The 22,602-nt window shown below is 49.3% G+C and overlaps 1 protein-coding gene across 2 annotated transcripts in view; it reads right to left on the bottom strand.

Annotated features, from left to right (window-relative positions):
* aig1 (androgen-induced 1 (H. sapiens)) overlaps positions 1-18,747 on the bottom strand; it is a 222,206-nt gene extending 203,459 nt beyond the window's left edge. For both annotated transcript variants that reach the window (XM_038816755.1, XM_038816748.1), the window contains exon 1: positions 18,580-18,747. In XM_038816755.1, coding sequence (XP_038672683.1) covers positions 18,580-18,720 — 141 coding nt within the window. In that variant the 5' untranslated portion in view covers positions 18,721-18,747. The remainder of the gene's footprint in view (positions 1-18,579) is intronic.
* Positions 18,748-22,602: the final 3,855 nt, after the last annotated feature.

Raw genomic sequence — 22,602 nt, 5'->3', positions numbered from 1 at the left:
ACACATTTTACTTCATCGAACCATTACAGCACAGAAGGGAGCCATTTGACTGTTGTGTCTATGTTGGTTCTCTATAAGAGCCACTCAGCTAATCTCACTCCCTTACCTTTGTCCTGTGGTACGATAGTTAATCTCTCTTTAGTGTTAGGAAAACAAAAGTATTTGTATAGGATTTATATTTATATTGGTAAACATTAGAAATATGGTACGGTTTCAAGTAAGTGTAATTTAATGCTTCCGGGGAAGGAAGGGTAAAACCTATAGAAGATACAGTGCAGAAGGAGGCCATTCGGCCCATCGAGTCTGCACCGACCCACTTAAGCCCTCACTTCCACCCTCTCCCCGTAACCCAATAACCCCTCCTAAGCTTTTTGCACACTAAGGGCAATTTATCATGGCCAATCCACCTAACCTGCAGATAGTTGGACTGTAGCAGGAAACCGAAGCACTCGGAGGAAACCCACACAGACACAGGGAGAATGTGCAGACTCCGGACAGACAGTGACCCAGCGGGGAATCAAACCTGGGACCCTGCCGCTGTGAAGCCACAGTGCTATCCACTTGTGCTACCGTGCTGCCCACAAATCTGGCTATAGCTAGATTCATGCTGGACAAAGGTATTTGTATGTCTCATGGTTAGTTAAGTTCCAACTGTGATCAAATTGTGCTTAGAGAGGGTTGCAGCATGAAAAGCATAGAGAAGGATAAGTCGTTGCTTAGCAACAGGAAGCCACCTTCTGGGGGAAGGGATTTACTTTGTTCTTACCTTTAGCTGATTTTCTTGGCAATTGGAGGCAGGGCACCGTCACGTGAATGGCCGGAATTCTCCAATAATGGGGCTATGTCCCCACGCCCGCCAGAAAACAGGCGCAAATCACTCCAGCCTTTTTTCCAGAAAGTCCAGGGTGGTTCTCCATTTTTTAAGGGGGCCGCGCTGCTCCTGCTGCCGATACGGGGCCCTGCAATTCTGGCTGCGGGTCCGCGCATGCGCGCGGCGGCCGCCAGCGGCTGCGGCCCCGCGCAACATGACCGACCCACACAGTGGGCTGCCGTGGAGGAAGGTCGCCCCCCCCCCCCCCCAGATTCCGCATGCCCACTGATTGGTGGGAACTCAGCCAGTCGTCTGCCGGAGAATCGCGCGAAGGTGTCACAGGTCTGATGCCCCATTCTCCTCCCCCACGCCAGGAGCGATTGCGGCACGGAGGCTCGGAGAATCCCGGCCAGTATCTCTCAATTCTGCTAGGAGATGCCGGACAGGACAAGGATTCAGCAAAGAGGCAGACATCCCATGGAACTAGTTACAGGAAATTGGGACGGAAAGAATGTCTTCAGATGACCAAAGTTAAGAGAACAGGGACAAAGGTGTTGTCCAGAGGAATTCAAGGAAGAATTAAAAAAATATTCTGAGTTAAAGAGTCAACTGCAGTAACCAGATTTCAAGTGGGAAAGCAGACTTCAGAGGAAAATCAAAAGTTCAATGGCATTTTAATAGAGTCCGGAATTTGACAGTTAAAGCAATTGTAAACAGTTGGTACAGCAGTCAAGACAAAGAAATCTTAAAGGGGGTGGTGTAAAACCTGGATACTGTACATGGGTTGCACAGTGGCATTGTGGTTGGCACTGCTGCCCCGCAGCACCAGGTACCTGAGTACAATTCCGGCCTTGGGTGACTGTCTTTGCACATTCTCCCCGTGTCTGCGTGGCTTTCCTCCGGGTGCACCGGTTTCTTTCTGCAGTCCAAAAATGTGCAGGATAAATTGCCCCTCTTGCATCCAAGGATGTGCCGGTTAGATGGTGTTATTGGGACAGGGCAGGGGAGTGTGCCTAGGTAGGGTGCCCTTTCAGAAAGTCGGTGTAGACCCGAAGGGCTGAATGGTCTCCTTCAGCAATGTAAGAATTCTATGGTTCTATGGATTCGCTGCTAAAAGTGGAGCAGAAGCTTTGTTTCGAAGAGTCATGTCGAAAACCTGGACCAGACTTTAGAATGCAAACTTTTAATGGAAAACCTTGTTGTGAAAGAAGATTTTAAAGTGTGGTTCTGGGCGTGTAGTTCAGAATCTATCATGTGACAATTATCTGGGAGGATTCTGAGAACAAATCCACAGACACTAACCTGGATTTAGAGCAGAATGTGCATATTTGACCACAGCCAACCTGTGTGTTTAAAGGGACTTTGTGTTACTGAAACCATTGATCTTAAGATGTACTTTGTATTCTGTGTTTATCTTAAAATCAGTATGTATTTGTTAAGATAAGGGGAGTATTACAGCATAATCCAACTTTTCAAGTTTAATAATTTTTTCTTGTTGTTATAGCTAATTACCAGTCCTGTGACTGCTCCTCATTGTTTCCTAAAATAAACAACGGTTCCGGGGAGGGATTCTCTGTTGCCCGATGCCGATATCATAATCGGCGATCGGGCGGAGAATCCCTTCCAACGCCCAAACTGGAGGGCGGGGAGGGGGGGTGCGGTTTGATGCCAGTTTTCGATTCTCCGCCCCCTCCGAAATGGCGTCATCGCACCGGCATTGGTGCACCACCTGAAGGCACTCCCCCGATGCTCCGCCCTCATGGGCCGCGTTCCCAACCGCGCAGTTGACATGGAGTCTGAGCGCTCGGGTGACCGGCGTGGCGGCCGTGGATTGTGTCCAGCGCCGCCACATTCAGCAGGGAGGCGGGCTGCTGGCCGCAGGTCACTTCTGCGAGGGCTGGGGGGACTGGTGGGGGGTGGCCAGGGGGGGTGGTCGGGGGTTGTCCTGTGGGGCAGTATTTGGCAGGTCAGGTTCGCGCACGGCCTGCGCCATGTTGTACGGAGCGACCGCTGCACGTCGTCGCTGCGCGAACGCGGCCATTCCCCGACCTCTTTTGGCGCGGGAGCCGGGAGTTTTACCCGCCGCTGCTGGCAGCCCCTCATGGTTCCCGGAATTGGTGAGGGTGCGGCGCCAATTGTGGCATCGTAAAATGCCACAGATCACCACAAATCGGAGAATCCAGCCCATGGCCTTTTGGGCCAGCATTCCATTCTGGAATCTTCCCGTCCAGTTGTAACATCAACCGGTTTCACAACAAAAGATATCCGAATCCCCCCGGAAGGGCACACGATTGAATCTGCTGCCGCAACATTCCAGGTCTTTATCACTCACTGTGGGAAAACAATTTTCCTGATGTTGTCTCTGGCTCTTTTGCCCACGACCTTAGCCCGGTGTCCTCTTGTTCTCAATCCTTCTGACAACGGGAACAGTTTCTCTGATATGTGCTGCCCAGACCCCTCATGATTTGGAACATCTGTACCAAACCTCGTCTTCACCTCCTCTTCTCTAAAGAGAACAACCTCAGTTTCGTCAATCTAACCTCGTAAATTAAGTCTCCCCCCCCCGTCCTCCGCCCCCCCCCCCCCCCCCCCCCATTCTCTGCACCCTATCTAAGCCCTTCACATGCCTGCAAAAGTGCGTTTGTCATAACAGGGCACTTTAACCCCGGGTGTAAGTAACTGAAATGTTAAGCCTTCAGTGATGTCTTGATGAATTAGACGAGCTCAATTTCACGGCCCATGCATTGGACCATTCAAACCACTGGAAACTGGCTTTCCGAGTTTGAATAGAAAAAATGCAAAAGGAATTAATACTCAGGGAAACCCGTTCCGCAAGTATGAACACCATGCAACCACCTAAACAAGGAGGAAAATATTTTTTAAAAAACAGTCTAATCTTCTGATGGAATTATCAGTCTTTCGTTGTCGAGAATGATGGATTTATTAACCTGCACCCACTTAAGTGGCAGTTACAGCGTTGCTAATAGATTGCTTCACCTCCCCTTTGTCCTCAACTCTGTTATCTTTACTCCAGTGTGTTACAATGACTCCCCTAAGTACAGTAACTTCCAATTTTTGCAATTAATTACCACATCAGCTGTGTTATACTGATGCTGTGATAGTAATCCGTGGCAAGTTACAGTTCACTCTGAGTTGCTGTGGCAATACGTACATTTACTTGCATGTTGCAGCCTGGAGCAATGGATGGTGCTGGTGGAGGTATCAACCACCACGTGACTGACCAGGAATCTTTCCTGCACTGACTGCCAGCCTGTGATGAATTTAAGAAATTGTCATATTTTATATTTTTTGCAGTAATGTTATTAAAACCTGGGTTAAAATGCATACAGACGGTGTGACAGCTAGAGCGGTGATTAAGGTGTTGTAAAAGCAAGGTAATCGCTGGTTTGCAGGGGAAGTGTTCTGCTAATAGATCTTGAGAACCATTTACTTGTTTACAGATAGCTAGCTAATGAAATATTGTTTACATTCAAGAGACCCCTGGGAGGGTAGATCATTTAAAAAAAATTAGAATACCCAATTCTTTTTTTTACCAATTAAGGGGCAATTTAGCGTGGCCAATACGCCTACCCTGCACATCTTTTTGGGTTGTGGGGGTGATATCCATGCAGGCATAGGGAGAATGTGCAAACTCCATACAGACAGTGACCAGGGATTGGGATCGAACCTGGGTCTTTGGTTCTATGAGGCAGCAGTGCAACCCACTGGGCCACCATGGTCGGAGGGTTGATAATTTACAAAAGGGATTAACTTTGGTCCTGGCGAAATAAGTTAAGGGACATTTTGTAAAAAGAGACAAAAGAATGCCTTATGCTTTGGGCACAGATGATTTAGTTAATGAGAGGAGCCAAGTTTGTCTGAAAAGTCAGTTGATCCTAGAACTCTCATCTGAAGGGGGATGCTTCAATTTGGTCCTGAAAGATTCTCTCTCCATAGACTTTCACAGCGAAAGGCAAGTAGAAACCTCATTGTTAACATTATTTATGAGTGGTATTTGATATATAGTGGTTTGCTTAATTGGAATATAGTGGCAGATTTAGGAAGTAAGTTAATATTTTCTCTTTTACTTAAGAACTGTTGTAACTGTTAACTTTGAAGCTATTTCTTTGTTGCTAATGTGATTAGTTACTTTTGATGTGGTGAGGATCTATCAATCAGAGCAAGAGTGTTTTAAAAGCTAACCACAATGTTTATAAACAGAGTACTTGAGATGCATTCAGCGTGAAGGGAAAGACAGATAAACAACCCACCAAGCACCTGTCCCTGGAGTAACAAAACTATCAATCACTGACTAATGCAATGTAAATTGCCTTAGTTAAATTGCATGGAAGATTTCGTTTTGACAGCTGTCAAGGGATTTGAAGCCCTTTGAAATGTACTTGGCTTTCGGGGAAGCTTCTGACACTTAAAATAACTGGTACTTTAAAAACTTTTGTCTGAAATGGTAAATGTAAGGGAAGAGTAAGTGAAAGTGCAGTGATTTTTCACTCCTGTACTACTCTTCAGCATTCAGGCAGGGGTGACTGATGGGGGTCTCTGATGGAAGGGAGGGTTCTGATAGGAGGTCTAATGGAGGGTCTCGTGGGGGTCCTATGGGGGGGCTGATGGGAAGTCAGATGGAGGGGTCTGATGGATGTCTCTGATGGGAGTCTCTGAAGGCGGTCTTCTGATGGGGAGTCTGATAGCCGGTCTGATGGGGGTGTCTGATGGGAGGCTGTGGTTGGGGTCTCTGGTGGGAGGCTTTGATGGGGGGCTCATAAAGGGTTGGCTGATGGTGTGTTTGATGAGGGTCCCTGCTCGTGGTTTCTGATGGGGTGTGTGATGGGGCTGTGATGGGGGGGGGGGGAGACTGGTGGGGGGTTTCTGATGAGGTATTGATGGAGGGGTCTGACGGGGATCTCTGATGGGGGTTTTGATGCGGGGTCAGATGAGGGTCTCTGATGGGGGGTGTGATTGGGGGGGCTCTGATGAGGGAGTCTGATGGGAGTCTTTGATGGGGGTCCCATAAAGGGTTGGCTGATGGGGTGGGATCTGATGATGGGTTTGATGGGAGTCCCTGATCGGGGTTTCTGATGTGGGATTTGTGATGGGGAGCTGCTGGAGGGACCTGGTGGGGGTATTCTGATGAGGGACTGAGAGAGGAGTCTGAAGGGGGGATCTGATGGGTGGGTTTGATGCGAGGTCTGATGGGGGTCTGATGGTGGTCTCTGGTGGGGTCTCTGATGGGGGTTTCTGATGTATGTGATGTGGGGTCTGGTGGAGGAGGGGGGGTCAGAGGGGGTGTTGGCTCACCCTCATTGATGTGGGGAGATGAGCCATTATTCCTGGGATGGGGGGGGGGGAAGAAGACCCACAACTGTCAGCTGGGAGGAGCGCAGGATTTGCATTGTTCGGGGTAGAAGGGACTTCCGGTCGACTATGGGGACTACTCATTTATGCACTCACCGCTTTGATCTACATCGGGATCCGTCAGGGCCACCTTTGGGAAAACATCCACCAAACCCCGCCCAGAAGGTGCATAATGGGGTGGAGGGGAGCATTGGATTTCCAACCCGTTAATCAAATGGAAATGATGAAATCAGTGATTTGCATCCTGCCACCGATGTGGGGAGGGTAACGCGCTGAGGTCACTGGCGGGGGATCGAGGTTCCAGCGCCATACCCGCTTTTCCCTCGACGCTCCACTCTCCGCCCGATTGAGAATCCCGATTCCACTGTCGGACAATGGAGAACCCACACCACGGTGTAAGAATTTGCAGATTGTTACTTAACCTGCTTGACCAAGTTATGAACACAGCTTCCTCCACCATCACATTCAGGGGTTGGATATCTGGCTGAGAGGTAGGGGGCGCTATCCACTCTGCCAGGAGACTCACAGTAATGCTGGTGACATAATAATATGCTTTTATCGAAAGGGTTACACGGAAAAGCACTGCCAGCAGTTGCAATCAACGATTGTACAACAACCTCTTGTCAGAAATCCTTTCACTCTTACCAAACATCAGAGGATGGTGCCACTTATAGTCCAGTCAGCCACTTAGTCCCTGGAAGGTGAACCACTTCACTGTGATTGGGGCAAGGGCTGCTAAAGGAAAAAAAAATTGCACTCCTCTAGCTCCTTTTATGACTGCCAGACGTCCCAAAGTGCTTTACAGCCAATGACGGTACTTGTGACGTGTAGTCACTCTTCTAATGTGAGGAACACAGCAGTCAATTTACGCACAGCAAGCTCCCATAAGCTGCAATGTGGAATGACGAGATCATCTGATTTTGTGATATTGGTTGAGGGGTAAATATTGACCAGACAATCAGGGATAACCTTCCTGCCCTTCTTCAAAATAGTGTCATGGGACCTATTACATCTGCTAAGAGACCAGGCAAGATCTTGGCTTAATTTCCCATCCAATATATGGCTCCACCAACAATCAAGCACTCCCTCAATGGAATATCAGTTGAGATTGTCACACACATGTCTCTGGGGAGGGAATTGAACCAAAACCCTTTGACTCAAAGAGTTAAGACCATAAGAAATAGGAACAGGAGGCCATTCTGCCCCTCAAATCTGCCCCGCCCCATCAATAGGATCATGGCTGATCTGACATTCCTCACGCCCACTTTCCTGCCCTCTCCTTGTAACCTGAGATTCCCTTTCTGATCAGGAATCTATCCATCTCAGCTTTAATTATACACAACGACTACCCCGTGTGAAGACCCAGGAAATCGACCACTTGGAAGTTATGACTGAATTTGAATTGAATTTGGATTTGTTTTATTGTCACATGTACCGAGGTACAGTGAAAGGTATTGTTCCACGTACAGTCCAGGCAGATCATTCCATGCATGAAAAAACATAGGACATACATAAATACACAACGTAAATACATAGGGCTGGATTCTCCAATTCTGTGGCTATGTCCGCAGGATGCACCTGGTCTTACGACCAAAAAGCCAGCGCCGCCCCTGCACCGATGCTCCATCCAGTGGGGGGCCAGCAACCGTGCCGCATACAGCCCTTTACCTGGCTTTATTGTTATGGGAGTGGTGTTTTCAGAACCCCAAAATTTATTGTGGCGTTCAACCAACCTTTAATGTATTGTTGCTTTTGAAGCACACGGCTTGGTCTCCAGGTGTGGTATTACAATTATGGACATGTGGGTTTTTAAACACAAAACAATGTTTATTCCATGAATTCAACTTAACCTTTTTAAATAAACATTGAATCCCTTAACACCCTTTACTTCAAAGATAACTCCGAAAATAATACAACACTAAATAATCCCTCAAAATGTTCCTTCAAACCTCCGAAACACTTAACACCTTTAAACAGAAACACATCAGGTTAAAGACATTACTATTATGAGTTTAAATCACCCAAATGATTCAGAGATAGCCTTTCATGGTAGAGATCACAGCAGATCCAGCTTACTGCAAACACAGGCACATCCAAGCTCTTTTCCTCAAAACTGGCTTTTCCTTTCAAACAGCTCACAGCAAACCAGCCAGGCACTTTTCAGCTGCTCTCTCTCAAACTGAAACTAAACACTGCAAAATGGCTGAGCTAAAAACCCAGCTCCCCCCACACTCTGACATCACTTCAGTAATATGAGCTGCTCCATTTCTTAAAGGTACACGCACATGACAATATGGACGCAGAATGGCCGGGTCCATGGCTGCGCAGGCGCACGGTAATGGCCTGCGGTAGCCCGCAATACAACATGGCACCAGCCGCACACGGACCTGGCCTGCCAGAGAGTGCCCCCCTCGCCATCCCCGGACCACCCACCCGCAGTCCCCCTAGCCTCCGCCGAAGCCCCCCGGCCAAGGGAACAGCTTCCCCCCCCCCCGCTTGCGGTGGCACTGGACACAGTCCGCAGCCGCCATGTGAGGTCCCCGAAACGTGAGAGGACACACGCCCCACTCCGTCGGGGACTCGGACCATCAGGAGTGGGACATCGGGGGAGGCCTCAGGTGACATCCTGAGCCTGTCCCGATACGTATGGCGTACTCAAGGAGGGGGCGGAGCATCAGAAAAACAGCACCGCCCCCAATTCCGGCATAAAAATGGATTATCCGGCCAGTCGGCAAATGTGATTTTGGACTTGGTGATCGGAGAATCCAGCTCTCACTGACAGCGAGTGAAGCAGACAGAGTGCAGCACTAGTCAGTGTGCAGAGATCAGGGGCGAGATTCTCCCACCCCACCACCGGGTCGGACAATCGCCGGGGGTCGGCGCGAATCCCACCCCCCCCCTGCAGTCCTCCGAATTCTCCGCCCCCCCCAAAAAATCGCCCCGGCGTGAATCGCGCCGCCTGCCTTGGAGAATGGCAGAGAGCGGCGCGACTCAGTGGGCCCCGAGGCCGCCCAAATTCTCCAGGCCGCGATGGACCAAAGTCCCACCCGTTTAACGAGGGTCCCGCCGGAGTAAATCAAGGTTGGTCCCTACCAGCGGGACGCAGCTCGGTGGGCGGCCTCCGGGGTCCTCAGGGGGGTGCGGAACGATCTGGCCCCGGGGGGGTCCCCCCACGGTGGCCTGGCCCGCGATCGGGGCCCACCAACCCATGGATGGGCCTGTGCCGCGGGGGCACTCTATTCCTCCACGTCAGCCTTGTACAGATCCGCGATGGCCGACGCGGAGATGAACTCCCCCTGCGCATGCACGGGGATGATGCCAGCAGACGCTAGCATGAGCCAACTCGCGCCGGCCAGCGGAGACCATTTGGCGCTGGGTGGCGTGTCACCAAGCCCCTTCCCCGCCAGCCGGCGTGGCGCAAACCACTCCGGCGCCCTCCTAGCCCCCGAAGGTGCGGAGGATTCTGCACCTTTGGGGCGGCTCGACACCGGAGTGGTTCCCGCCAGGGTTTGCGCCATTTTTTCCCACCCCGACGATTTGCGCAGAATCCCGTCCCAGCTCAGTCCATTAGAGGGTCATTCAGTAGTCTCGTAACAACGGGGAAGAAGCTGTTTTTGAATCTGTTAGTGCGTGTCCTCAGACTTTTATATCTCCTGCCCAATGGAAGAAGTTGGAAGAGTGAGTAACCCGGGTGGGAGAAGTCTTTGATTCTGCTGCCCGGTTTCCCCAGGCAGCGGAAGGCGCAGACAGAGTCAATGGATGGGAGGCAGGTTTGTGTGATGGACTGGGCTGCGTTCACGACTCTCTGTAGTTTCTTATGGTCTTGGGCTGAGCAGTTGCCATACCAGGCTGTGATTCAGCCAGATAGGATGTTTTCTATAGTGCATCTGTAAAAGTTGGTAAGAGGCAATGTGGACATGTTGAATTTCCTTAGTTTCCTGAGAAAGTAGAGGCGTTCTTGTGCTTTCTTGGTCATAGCATCAACGTTGGTGGACCAGGACAGATTGTTGGTGATGTGCACACCTCACGTTTGAGGCTGTCAATCATCTCCACCTCAGCCCCATTGATGTTGACAGGGGTGTGTACAGTACTTTGCTTCCTGAAGTCAATGACCAGCTCTTTAGTTTTGCTGGCATTGAGGGAGAGATTGTTGTCGTTACACCACTCCGCTAGGTTCTCTATCTCCCTCCTGTACTCTGACTCATCGTTGATTGGGATCCGACCCACTAGGGTCATCTCATTAGCAAACCTGTAGGTGGAATTGGAGCCAAATTGTGCCACGCAGTCGTGTGTGTACAGGGAGTAGATTAGGGGGCTAAGTACGCAGCCTTGCGGGGCCCCGGTATTGAGGACTATTGTGGAGATGTTTATCCTTACTGATTGTGGTCTATCCATCAGTAAGTCGAGGATCCAGTTGCAGAGTGAGGAGCCAAGTCCTAGGTTTTGGAGCTTTGATATGAGCTTGGCTGGGATTATGGTGTTGAAGGCAGAGCTGTAGTCAATGAATAGGAGTCTGACGTAGGAGTCCTTGATGCCAAGATGCTCCAGGGATGAGTATAGGGCCAGGGAGATAGCATTTGCTCTGGACCGGTTATGGCGGTAAGCGAATTGCAGTGATCAAGACGTTCTGGGCGTACGGAGTTGATGTGCCACATGACCAACCTCTCAAAGCACTTCATAATGATTGACGTCAAGGCCACTGGACAATAGTGTTGAAGCACACTGCCCGGTTCTTCTTTGGAACTGGTATGATGGTGGTCTTCCTGAAGCAGGTGGGTGTTGTGTTATGTACTCTGAGATAACACAGGCTGCACTCGATGCAGCTTTTGCCGAAAGATACTCCAGACTTTGAAGTAAGTTCAATGTGATTTATTGAACCATTCGCACAGTTCTATATGAGTTCAACTCTCCTGCTAATCTTGCTATAGTAACTCAGTCTAACTAACCAGTCTGCTCTAAGCCACGTGGTGTGTGTGATGCTTCTGATCTGCCCCTGTCCTACTCTCTCAGTGTCGCCTGTGGAAAGAGACAGAGCATGTGTGCCCTGTCCTTATATATGGGTTGTGTAATGCCCCCTTGTGGTAGTGTCACCTCGGTGTGTCATGACGGCCCATTGGACGTGTCCTATCCTATATGTCGATGAGCTGTATGTCTGCATGTCGTGATGCCTCTGGTACTCCCTCTAGTGTTTACTTAGCCGTTGTGTGTTTACATTAACTCCACCGTGATGCATATCACCACAGTGGGAACCTCGAAACGGTGTAGGGAGGTCAAAGGTGTCTTCAAACACACCAGCTATCTGGTCCGCACGACCTGGGACCCCGTCAGGACCCATCGCTTTATGAGGGTTCACTTTTAAGAAGAAAACTCCAATTCAGTATATGTCTCATATTACACCTCCGATACCCCAACGGATCTCCCTTGCCTAGCCCACACTTGGGCCAGGGTATTTATGTTCCAGAGGCCCCTGGTTTAAGGGGTGGCTCTGCCCCCCCCCCCCACCCCGCCTCATCGTGGGGGATTGTACTCAGGTGAGGCCATAGGGACTCTGAGCTGACAGATTCTTTGGCCTCTGGTTGGGTTATAACACCCCACCTCCCCAAGTCTGATACATCTTCCATCTCGACAGCAGGAGGGTGGAGATCCTTTGTCCCGCTTCGCTCGTGATTGTCACTCAAACGGCCACTGTTCAAGGCCCGGAGGAGTATAATGAATCAGGGAGCGTCGCTTGAGGGGCCGAATGCCTGGATGTTTCCGCTGTGCTTGGCCCGGCGGTCGCTACTGGACCCGTTTCGACTACTGTCGGCAAAGTCTCCATGCTGGAGTCTGGGTTGGATGAGTCAACCTCCTGCATCTCTGACTCGAGGGACTCACCTGCTTCGTTGGGTATCATCAGTGGCTGCTCTTAGAGGGAAAGACAGAAGTAGGGAGGCCAAAAAGTTTCAGGAAATAATTCCAAAGCTGTGGGTCTCGGCAGCTGAAAGCAACGAATACTCTGAAACAAGGGATTGATCTTCAGCACTCTCCCTGCAATGTTTCCAAGATGCTTCCCTTGTGCCTCGGAGATATAGAATTCAAGATGCATCGTGACGTGAGCATGCCAAAGTTTCACAATGATAATCTCAGCCTTCTAATCTGCTGATTTCACAGCATAACTCTAAAGGGATTATGTTGCTTTTATGCTTGCTGTTTCACTGTGAGTGGACCTGGTAAATGTTAAGTCTACTTTCACTCCCACTACTCTTTCAACTTCCCTCCTCATCACATCATTTTCTCTTCCAATACGTAACGCCTTTCACTTATTTTAAAGGGAACTTTACCTGCCACATTTCCACACTTTGCATAACGTGGCCCAGTCTGTTTGTAATTTTGTTTGCCGCATTTTCTGAGTTCAGTGTTCACCTTTAGTGAATTTAGCCAAATCATTTCACGTTTTGAATCCGGTTCATCTGTGTAGGTTGAGAAGAGTAGGGGCTGGTGAACCAATCTCTGGAGCCCAGCACTCAGGTAATCTATTCTACCCACTATCACTCCCCTCACATGCATGTTCCTCTTTTTAGTCAACTCAACTTCCACCGCCGATAGCAAATGCTTTAAGCCAGTGCAGTAGCCTTTCATTTAGAACTACGGCAGGGACACGTTCTCTCGGAGGCTTGTGAGTCTTTGGCAACCCTTGCCACAGAGAACGGTGGGTGTCTTATACCCTGTCGGAGGCCAAGGCATCCACAACCACAGAGTCTCTGTGGCCTCACCCGAGTACGAGCTCCCTCGATGAGGGAGGGACGGAGCCACCCCCTGAAGCACAGGGACTCCGGGACATAAAAAATCCCGGCACAAGTGTGGGCCGTGCGAGGGAGACTCTTCGGGGAGTAGGAAGTGTAATATAATAGATATAATAAATTGGAGCTTTCTGACTGTCATCGCTGCCTGTGGTCGCTTGCCTGGGTCTTTACACTGGTGACGAGGGTAAAGTGGAGATACAGGAGGAAGCCGTTTCCTCCAGGCCAGGCCCTCCTTGACTAGGCCTCAGGAGGTCTCCATCCAGGCTGCGGAACGTTAGAGGCGTTTGTCGCCACAATGGTGACTGGGCCCAATATATCGAGCGAATGCACTATTTCTTTCGGCTCAGCAACACCGAGAGACAAACGGTAATCCTCCTTGTGCCCGACACCTGCCAGTTTGCAGAATTACTGGTAAGCAACCATTTTGATCCAAAACCGACACTGATTGGCCGCCATTATAATTTTCACACAGCCGCCAAAACCAGGGAGCGAATGTGAACGGATTCCTGGCCCGTTTACGGAAACTTGCCGGGTTCTGCATGTTCAGCCAACATTATCCAAGGTGCTCAGAGACCGGCTGGTCTGCGTCATCCACGATGCGGCGACCCAAGAACGCTTATGGGCTGAAACACATCTCGAGTTGAAGAAAGCCACCAAAGTAGCCTTGTCCCGGGATGGCGCAGAACTCAGAGTCCAGGAAATCTGAGAAATGGCTGTCCTCAACCTAGGGTGCACAGCTGGACGCAGTGCGCACCCTTTCCATGCTGTAGTTCAGGTCTCCCGCGATCGGGGGTGCACCCCTCGAGACCAGGACTGGAGTCAGCATTTACCCGGAGAGAGATGCCATCTCTCCCCCAGACTCCTGAGTACGGGATGGACACACCGGAGAAACTGATGAAACGGGTACCAGGGGGGAAGCCTGCTCACCACTGTGCCCCTGATGGCTGCCCCAGGGGGTGGACCGAATTCGAGGAAGACCAGGCAGAGAAGGCCCATCACCTGTGCTGTATCTTGGCATCACAGGGAATGCCCATCCAGGTGCCAGTCCAGATCACCATACAGGTGATGTTTTCCGGGGGTTTTCAAAAAAGGACATGGTACCATCCGAGGAGCCTCCGCCAAGATTTCAGTGGACCCCAAGGCCCAGCCACGGTATTTTCAGGCCCATCCCGTCCCGTGCGCACTGAAACCAAAAGTAGATGCAGAATTGGACAACCTGGAGCAGTTAGGAATCATCCATCCGGTGCAGTTCACAGATTGGGCTGCATCGGTTGTGCCTGTCGTGAAGACTGATGGCTCTGACATCTATGCGGGGATTATAACAATGGCAATCAATCGGGTGTCCCATTTGGACCATTACCCAGTGCCCATGTTTGAGGACCTATGCGTATGGCACAGTGGAGTTCCTACCTTCACCAAGCTCGACATGATCCATGCTTATCCACAATCAGTTTTGGACCCGGCTTCACAGAAATACGTGACGATAAACACACACAGGGGTTTGGATGAGTACATCTCCACATGTGCCATATTTCAGCGAGGACTGGAGAATATTCTCTGAGGGTCGCCACAGGCAGCACTTTACCACCATGACGTGTTGATCACCAGTTCGTCCGACCGCGAACACATGAAGAACCTAGATGATGCACTGCATCGTTTTGAGGCAGCCAGGGTCTGCCTGTGGTGCGTTAAATATATTTTCCATGTGAAAGAGGTGGTCTGTTTCGGTTACAGGGTGGACAGGAATGGCTTGCACCCAGTGGGCGACAAGATACGAACAATCTGACAGGCCCCTGCGCCCAAGGACCCGACGGAACTCCCTTTCTTCTTGGACATCACAAACTATTATGTAAAATTCATCCCAAATTTGGCGACAGTGTTGGCCCCACTGCACCTGTTAGTATAGAGGGGCCAGAATGGTTTTGCGACCCGCTGCAACAGATGGATTTCGGTGAGGTGAAACGGTGGCTATCAACTTCACATCTGCTGACTTATTTTTGACCTGCCCAAGCCTTTGTTGTTAAACTGCGTTCCCTCACCCTCTGGCGTTGGGGCTGTTCTGGTGCACTGATGGATGATGGTACTGAGCAGCCCATTTCGTTTGCTTCATGCAACCTGGCAGGGGCAGAGCGGAACTACGCACAGATCGAAAAAGGGGTGGTGTTGGTCTTCGAGGTGAAACAAAGATGCCACACGAGGATGTTCCCAGCCGCTTCCCGTTTCCCAACAGCACCCTGATGCCTGCCGGGGGGTAGGGCACAATGATGTGGTTGGGGGGTGCGGCACTGATGCCCTGATACCAGTGATGATAGACAGTGGGAATGTGCTCCAATGCTGGTGATAATGGGGGAGGATGGATGGGTCACCCTGAAATCTATATGATATGGGGGTTGGTGGGGGCTGATCCAAACATTATGTGGTGGGGGTGGGTTGCCCCTCTGTCTTAAGGGTTCGGGGTGTTCCCTTGCCGGCCGAGGGACCCTCTTTCTTTGGGGGTGGGGGGAACCTTTACTTTGACTTTGTGATCGAGGATCCCTTCTCTGTGGAGCTGGGCTTGCCAACTCTATCAGGCCCCGCCCCGCCAGAGTGACAATGAGAAACACGCCCACCCCCCCCCCCCCCTGCTTTTTTTTTTGACAAGATGTCGGAAGATCTGGAGTGAAAACCTGGCTGTGTTTCTGGGAGAAAACGCCCCGGCTTTCCGTCAGAACCTGACACTGCCAAATCCCCAAAAACGATTCAATGTCAAAGCACAATGCTGAAGGGAAATTGGTACGAACTGGTGAAAGGCAAGTTTGGGATTGATGTTAAGAACAAATTCTTCATGTGTGGTTTCTCATGTAGGGCAGCACAGGCAGAAACTCTGCAGTTATTCCTGGGCCAGCGAGGTGCTCGGATGAAGGGCCTTCAGAACCCTATTAGACATTAGAACTGGAGCAGACTTGCGTCTTCTAGAATTATCGTGTGAAGGTGTGAAATAAATAGAGTTAGGCTTGGGAGTACAGGGAGTGAAAGAGGCCGACGTTTTGGCCTTTGCCTCCCTGGTAGTCCGGAGATGGATCCTTTTAATGTGGAGGGACTCGAAGCCCCCGAGTATGGAGACTTGGGTCAGTTACATGGCTGGGTTTCTCAAGCTGGATAAAGCTTGCCTTGAGGGGGTCAATGCTAGGGTTCTCTCGGAGGTGGCAGCCGTACGTCGACTTTCTTCGGGAAAATTAAAATGTCAGTGGAAGCAGCATTCTGAAGTGGGGGGGGGGCGGGTAGGTGCAATATGGTTAAGGGATGTACAGAAGGGGTTGGGAGGGAAATGTTTAGTTTACATGTTGATGTTTATGTTATTATTATTCTGTTTGTTGTTGTTATACAAAAATTTTGCAAACACTTCAATAAAAATATTTTATAAAAATAAAGAGTTAGGCTTTTGAACTGACCAAAAGTAAAGTTCTGCTTGCAGAAAGAAATAAAAGCAACGTAAAAATGCACCTTAAACACGCAAACACGTATTGAATCAATGCCAGAATGCTTTCACTGATGCTTATCGACATAACCTGCAGCTATTGGTGTGAGACCATTAGTTATTTATTCCAGTTGGTGCCCGAGTTACTGCCCAGTCAAACTCCAATTTCCAGCTATGCTGAACTGTATGTGCATCACCCCTCTCCCACCTATTGGTGTAAGAGTTCAGGTCGGAGCTCTCGCGATGGTTAAATTGACAGTGGGGATGAGTATAAAGTGTCTCGGATCTCTGAAGGGGCCGTCGGGTACAGGGGGTAATGACGTTGTAATGGTGTTATCACTGGATTAATAACCCATTGTCCTGGGGTCAGGGGGTTAAATCCCACAATGGCAACTGCTGGTAAATCCAGAATGTAAAGCTCGTCACTGCGATGGTGGCCATCACAACTATTTATTTGTTGCACACGCCCACCTGATACATTAATGCCCTTTTTGGGAAGCAAATCTGCCGCCAATATCTGGCCTGGCCGATATGTGACTCCAGATCCACAGTGATGTGGTTGATTCTTAACTGCCCTCCCGAAATGGTCTTGCAAGCCAAGGGCAATTAAGGGTGGGCAACAAAGAACAAAGGGAACAAAGAACAAAGAGCAGTACAGCACAGGAACAGGCCCTTCGGCCCTCCAAGCCTGTACTGGTCATGATACCAACCTTGGCCAAAAACCCTCAGCCCTTCCTAGTGCCGTATCCCTCTATGCCCATCCTACCCATGTATTTGTGGAGATATGCCAGCGTTGCTGGTGAAATCCGCGTCCCGCAAAAATAATGTTTAAAGAGCCCTTTTTAAACTCAGGTTTGACACTGAATTGGAGCCATACTCTTTGTGGTGACCTCCAGGGGGCTCTATACCACTTCATTCCAGAGTTAGAACAGGCCTTTAGAATGCAACTTTAACGTCACTGAAAAGCAGACTCCTCAAATCGTTCCTATGTGAATGGCATGGCTGTCCCAGTGTCTTGCTGAATGCATCAGTTTGAGCCCAGTATCCCCTGTGAAACTGAGCCATTGTTATTAGTGCATGGCAACCTTTTAACGGCAGTCTTAATTAAGGATCCAGTATCATTGAGATGCAGTGGACTGTTCTTGTCATGTTAATGGACTCTTTCAAGGGTGCCCTCTTCCCACTTATCATTTATATATTCCACTATCCTGATGTTTGCACAGAGAATGGATGCCTGTATTGCAGATGTTGCCTGTCACTGAGGCCAGTATGATTGACCAGCACAGCATTTACCTTGTCAATCACCTCCTGCCGCGGAGTACAGGCAGAAGAAAAGGATCACGCCCTCTGGATTGCCTCCTTCCTCAGTGTGCATAACGTAAGGTCGCTCGCTCATCATAAATAGCAGAGCACTTTGCAAAGTATGACGGCCGACACAAGAGGGAACAACGGGGAGCTGCCACGTGCACTCACCCCCAGGTACAAGAATCTCATTCTGACCCTGTGACATCAGTGTAAGGGCCGCCCATTCACTCACTCAGCCCCCAGCCACCAACCAGACACCCTGTCTAACTGTACCTTTCACGTTCAACGATGTCAACATTTAGATTGATAAATGCTCTCGCAAACTTCACATAAGCAAACCACCCAGCTGAACCCTGAAGAAAAATAAATGAAAATAACTGAAAATAGAAAACATAAGATTGCAGGATTTTCTTTCTAAATCAAACTCCCCTCACCTTTTGCAAACTAATGGACATTTTCTGCCCCCCAAATACACAGCAATGATTTCCTATCCCTCGAATGAGGTTTGAGGGGAGAGGAATAGAAAGTGGTCAGACCATAAAATGCAAAGGTTAAAAATTCACAAAACTAGACTCACAATGCCCCCCATAAAAATAAAAGGAATGTTTCCAGCATTTTGTGAATGATGACGGTCTTGAAGATGCTGTTTCATTTCAAGAAAGATAGTGGGGAGGAGGAACACCCCCATTAAGTACGGAATAATATTCATTGAGCAGGCATTTTCTGTGTCTGCAAGTGTGTGCGTGTGTAAGGGGGAGGGGGTGGGAGGGTGCATTTAGGAAGAAGAAGAAAGGAAATAGCAGCAGCGACGCCATGAGAATAATAATCAGGAGTTTGCTCTCTTCACCACTTACCAGGTCAATGAATGTTAGGAACTTCCAGCTGCCGCCGTATGTTTGGTGAGCTGGGATGTCGAGGGCTTTGAAATTGCAGAGGATGGAGAGGTAGGAGAGCAGGATGGCGACCCGCAGGACCTGGGAGGGGATGAGAGCCATGTTGCCGCGGCTGATGCTGCTCCTCTCCTCTGCTGCCTAGTAACTGCCCAGACCCAGAGGGAGCCTGTTACCATGGAAACCTGGGCTGGCAGGCTGCTGCTGGGCACAGGATCACATAGGCCTCCAAGACATCAACCGCAGAAATCCAACCCAATACACCTATCATTCTTCAGGTGTATAAAATCTAACTCAAATTAGAAATGGGGGGAAAAGGATGCTTGAATTAATATACTGCGATATAGCTGTATTGCGATGTATACTCAGATGCAGTTCCTGGATCAGTATTCATCTATCCTCCTGCTAAAAACAGGAACATTTTCTGTATACCTCTTTATTTAGCCATCTAGTATCTGTCCATCAACTATTTAATTCTCTATCTATAATAATAATCTTTATCACCACAGGTAGGCTTACACGGTAGCACAAGGGGCTAGCACTGTGGCTTCACAGCGCCAGGGTCCCAGGTTTGATTCCCCACTGGGTCACTGTGCGCAGTCTGCATGTTCTCCCGTGTCTGCGTGGGTTTCCTCCGGGTGCTCCGGTTTCCTCCCACAGTCCAAAGACGTGCAGGTTAGGTGGATTGGCCATGGTAAATTGCACTTAGTGATCAAAAAGGTTAGGAGGGGGTATTGGGATACGGGGATAGGGTGGAAGTGAGGGCTTAAGTGGGTCGGTGCAAACTTGATGGGCCGAATGGCCTCTTCTGCACTGTATGTTCTATGTGCATTAACCCTGCAATGAAGTTACTGTGAAAAGCCCCTTTCACATCCAACACTTTTTATCTATCTATTTATATATTTATTCACAAGTTGTCCATCATCATCCCATAATCAACCTTTTATCTATTGATTTATTTACTTATTCACAAGTTATCTATCTATCTATCTATCTATCTATGTATCTATCTATCTATCTATATATCTATCTATCCAGCTATCTATCCATCTACCTATTTATCTATCTATCTATCTTTCTGTGTGTTTAACTATGTGCATTTTTGTGTATAAACACTCATAAATATTTGTGCTATATAATAAAGATATATCCTGTGCTGTCTTAATTTTCCTGCAGTATATGCTACAAGGTATCAATGACTCTATTGCTGGATAAATGCTTGCTTATCTTCACAACGAAAGTCAGCAAATTATCACAATTGTTTCTCGTCTTTTTAAGACTGCGGGTCTCTCATTGACTGGGGACGGAATGAATGGCTGGACCTTGTCTGCCTGCCCTTGAGTCCGAGCAATTGTATAACGTGGCGCATTAGAATATACACATTAGAATGTTCCTTCCGTCTGTGGATTAAATTTATTTGATCACAGAATAAATATTATAAATAACAATTCTTCCCAAACAAAATTGAGCAGGATTGCTTACAGTGGCTACAACGTCATTCAAACGCCTCAATGGGATTATGTCCATGTAATCACTCCCACCCACTCATTATTCATGTTCATCTCTCTTTTACAGTTGGAAGATAATGTCTTAACAGCTTCGCGCACACACACACATACGCACGCGGATACACAGATTTATATGCTGAGGCTAATAATGCTAAATGTTAATGACTAAATTAAATATCTCACGGAATTTATCGTTTCTTCCCAAAAAGGGCAGGAAGCACTGGCTTTCAGATTATATATCATTGTGGCAGAGCGTTGAAAATATTAAACATTCCTCTGTCCTAACTTTCTATGTCCACTGGTACTAGGCACAAGTCAAGAATGTGATAAATACTCTTTAATTGCCTGGATGAATGCATCTCCAAGAATCTTAAGTGAATTCACCATAGTCCCAGATGACCACAGGCTGCATTCCCATTTGAGGTAGGAGAGATGACTGGTAGTGGTTTAATTGAGGGTCACCACACCTCAGGCAAGGGCCTTCATGAACCTCAGCCGATATGGGAATTGAACCCACACTTTGGGCGAGATTCTCCGCAAATGCGGAGAATCGTAAAGGCTGCCGTGGGACAGGCCGTGACCCACGGCAGCCTTCACGGCCACTTCCAGGGCCGATTCTCCCCCCCCCCCGGGCGGGGCTAGGAGCGGGGTCCTGTGCGTCATGCGACGCGGCCTTGACGACGGTCGTCAAGGCCGCACGTCAAGCGTCACGGAGGCTGACGCAGCCGATGATGTCAGCCGCGCATGTGCAGGTTGGACAACGCCAACCCGCGCATGCGCAGTTGCCGTCTTTCACCTCAGCCGCCCGGCAAGACGTGGCGGCTTGATTTTGCCGGGCGGCGGAGGGGAAAGACTACGTCTGTTCAGGACGCTGGCCCGACGATCGGTGGGCACCGATCGCGGGCCTGTCCCCTCTCGAGCACAGTCGTGGTGCTCCCGTGCCAATCGGGTCTCTAGATGTCCAAACGGGCATCTGGCACCCGTTTCACGATGGCAACGAGCAGGTGTGTTTGCTGCCATGGTGAAATGGGTGTGAAGGCCCGGCCGATTGGCCTCGGAGAATCGCCGCTCGCCATAAAAAGCGGCGAGCGGCGATTTGTGGCGTGGTTCGGGCATGGGGGGGGGTGGAGAATAGCGGGAGGGCGTGAAAAATGTTGGGAGGCCCTCCCGCTGTTCTCCCACCTGGCGTGGGGGGCAGAGAATCGCGCCCTGTGGGCCTCACTCTGCATCGCAAAACAGCTGTCCTGCCAATTGAGCTAAACCGGACCCTTAAACTGAACTCCAAGAATCTTAACACCATCCTGGACAAAGCACTGACCCACCATTACACCCAACACCTTAACTTTTAAATTCCTCCACTATCACCTCACAGTGGCAGCAGTGTGTAGCATCAACAAGGTGCACTGCAGCAACTCAATATCGACAGCACCTTCAAAACCTCTACCATGGAGAAAAGCGTAGACAGCAGGCACTTGGGGACACCACTATGTGCAAGCTCCCTCCAAGCCATGCACCATTGTTCCTTCACTGTTCCTAGAAATCCAAGAACCCCCTTCCCTGACAGTACTGTGGCTGTAATAATAATCATAACCTTTATTGTCACAAGTAGGCTGACATTAACACGGCAATGAAGTTACTGTGAAAAGCCCCTAGTCGCCACCTGTTCGGGTACACAGAGGGAAAATTCAGAATGTCCAATTCACCGAACAAGCACATCTTTTGGGACTTGTGGGAGGAAACCGGAGCACCCGGAGGAAACCCACGCAGACACGGGGAGGACTCCGCACAGACAATGTCACAAGCCAGGAATGGGTGTGATGGATGATAATATCAGCTATTCAAAATGAAAGCTATGTTGTTCTCCTAGTAATAGGCAGAGAAATAACGCATGGTGGGTTGCACAGAAAATCCCACCCAACATGTTATTAAGTCAATATTGTGCAGTAAAATGCAGAACAGAACCAAATAGATTGCAGAATTGTGTGCTGGCACAATAGAGTACGACTGGACTTGCCTTCTGATGGAACTGTACGGGTGAGCAACTGCAGATTGAAAACAGACCTTACAAATGTGGTGCCTCATTGCCTGTGCTGTCGAGCATATAAATAAGGTCAGTTTTAGTCTGCATGCACTGATCTGATCAAAAGTGGTTGAACTGAAACATTACCTCGCCTCGGAAGTTGCTGCCCGGCTTGCTGAGTGTTTCCAGCATTTTCTGGCTGAGCAGACGGTTTCGTACCATAACTATTCAATTCCTGTTTGAACAGGCTAACGACTAAAACACGATACGAGATGAAAAAGAAATGTAACGCTTGATGTTGGCATTGTGAATTGTAAGAGAGAGCAGATGTTGGAACTTCACAGCAGGACTGATGGTCAGTGCCCGGAAGGTGTAGAAATTGGGTGAAACAAATGCATTGAAGAAAAGGTTGAAACTACATTGGTGCTGGAGGGTTTGCTCAGGTAGGACTTTTTGCCT

This window comes from Scyliorhinus canicula, chromosome 1 (genome assembly GCF_902713615.1).
Source record: "Scyliorhinus canicula chromosome 1, sScyCan1.1, whole genome shotgun sequence".
In the NCBI taxonomy this organism is placed as follows: domain Eukaryota; kingdom Metazoa; phylum Chordata; class Chondrichthyes; order Carcharhiniformes; family Scyliorhinidae; genus Scyliorhinus; species Scyliorhinus canicula.
This window is presented reverse-complemented; position numbering and strand designations above follow the sequence as displayed.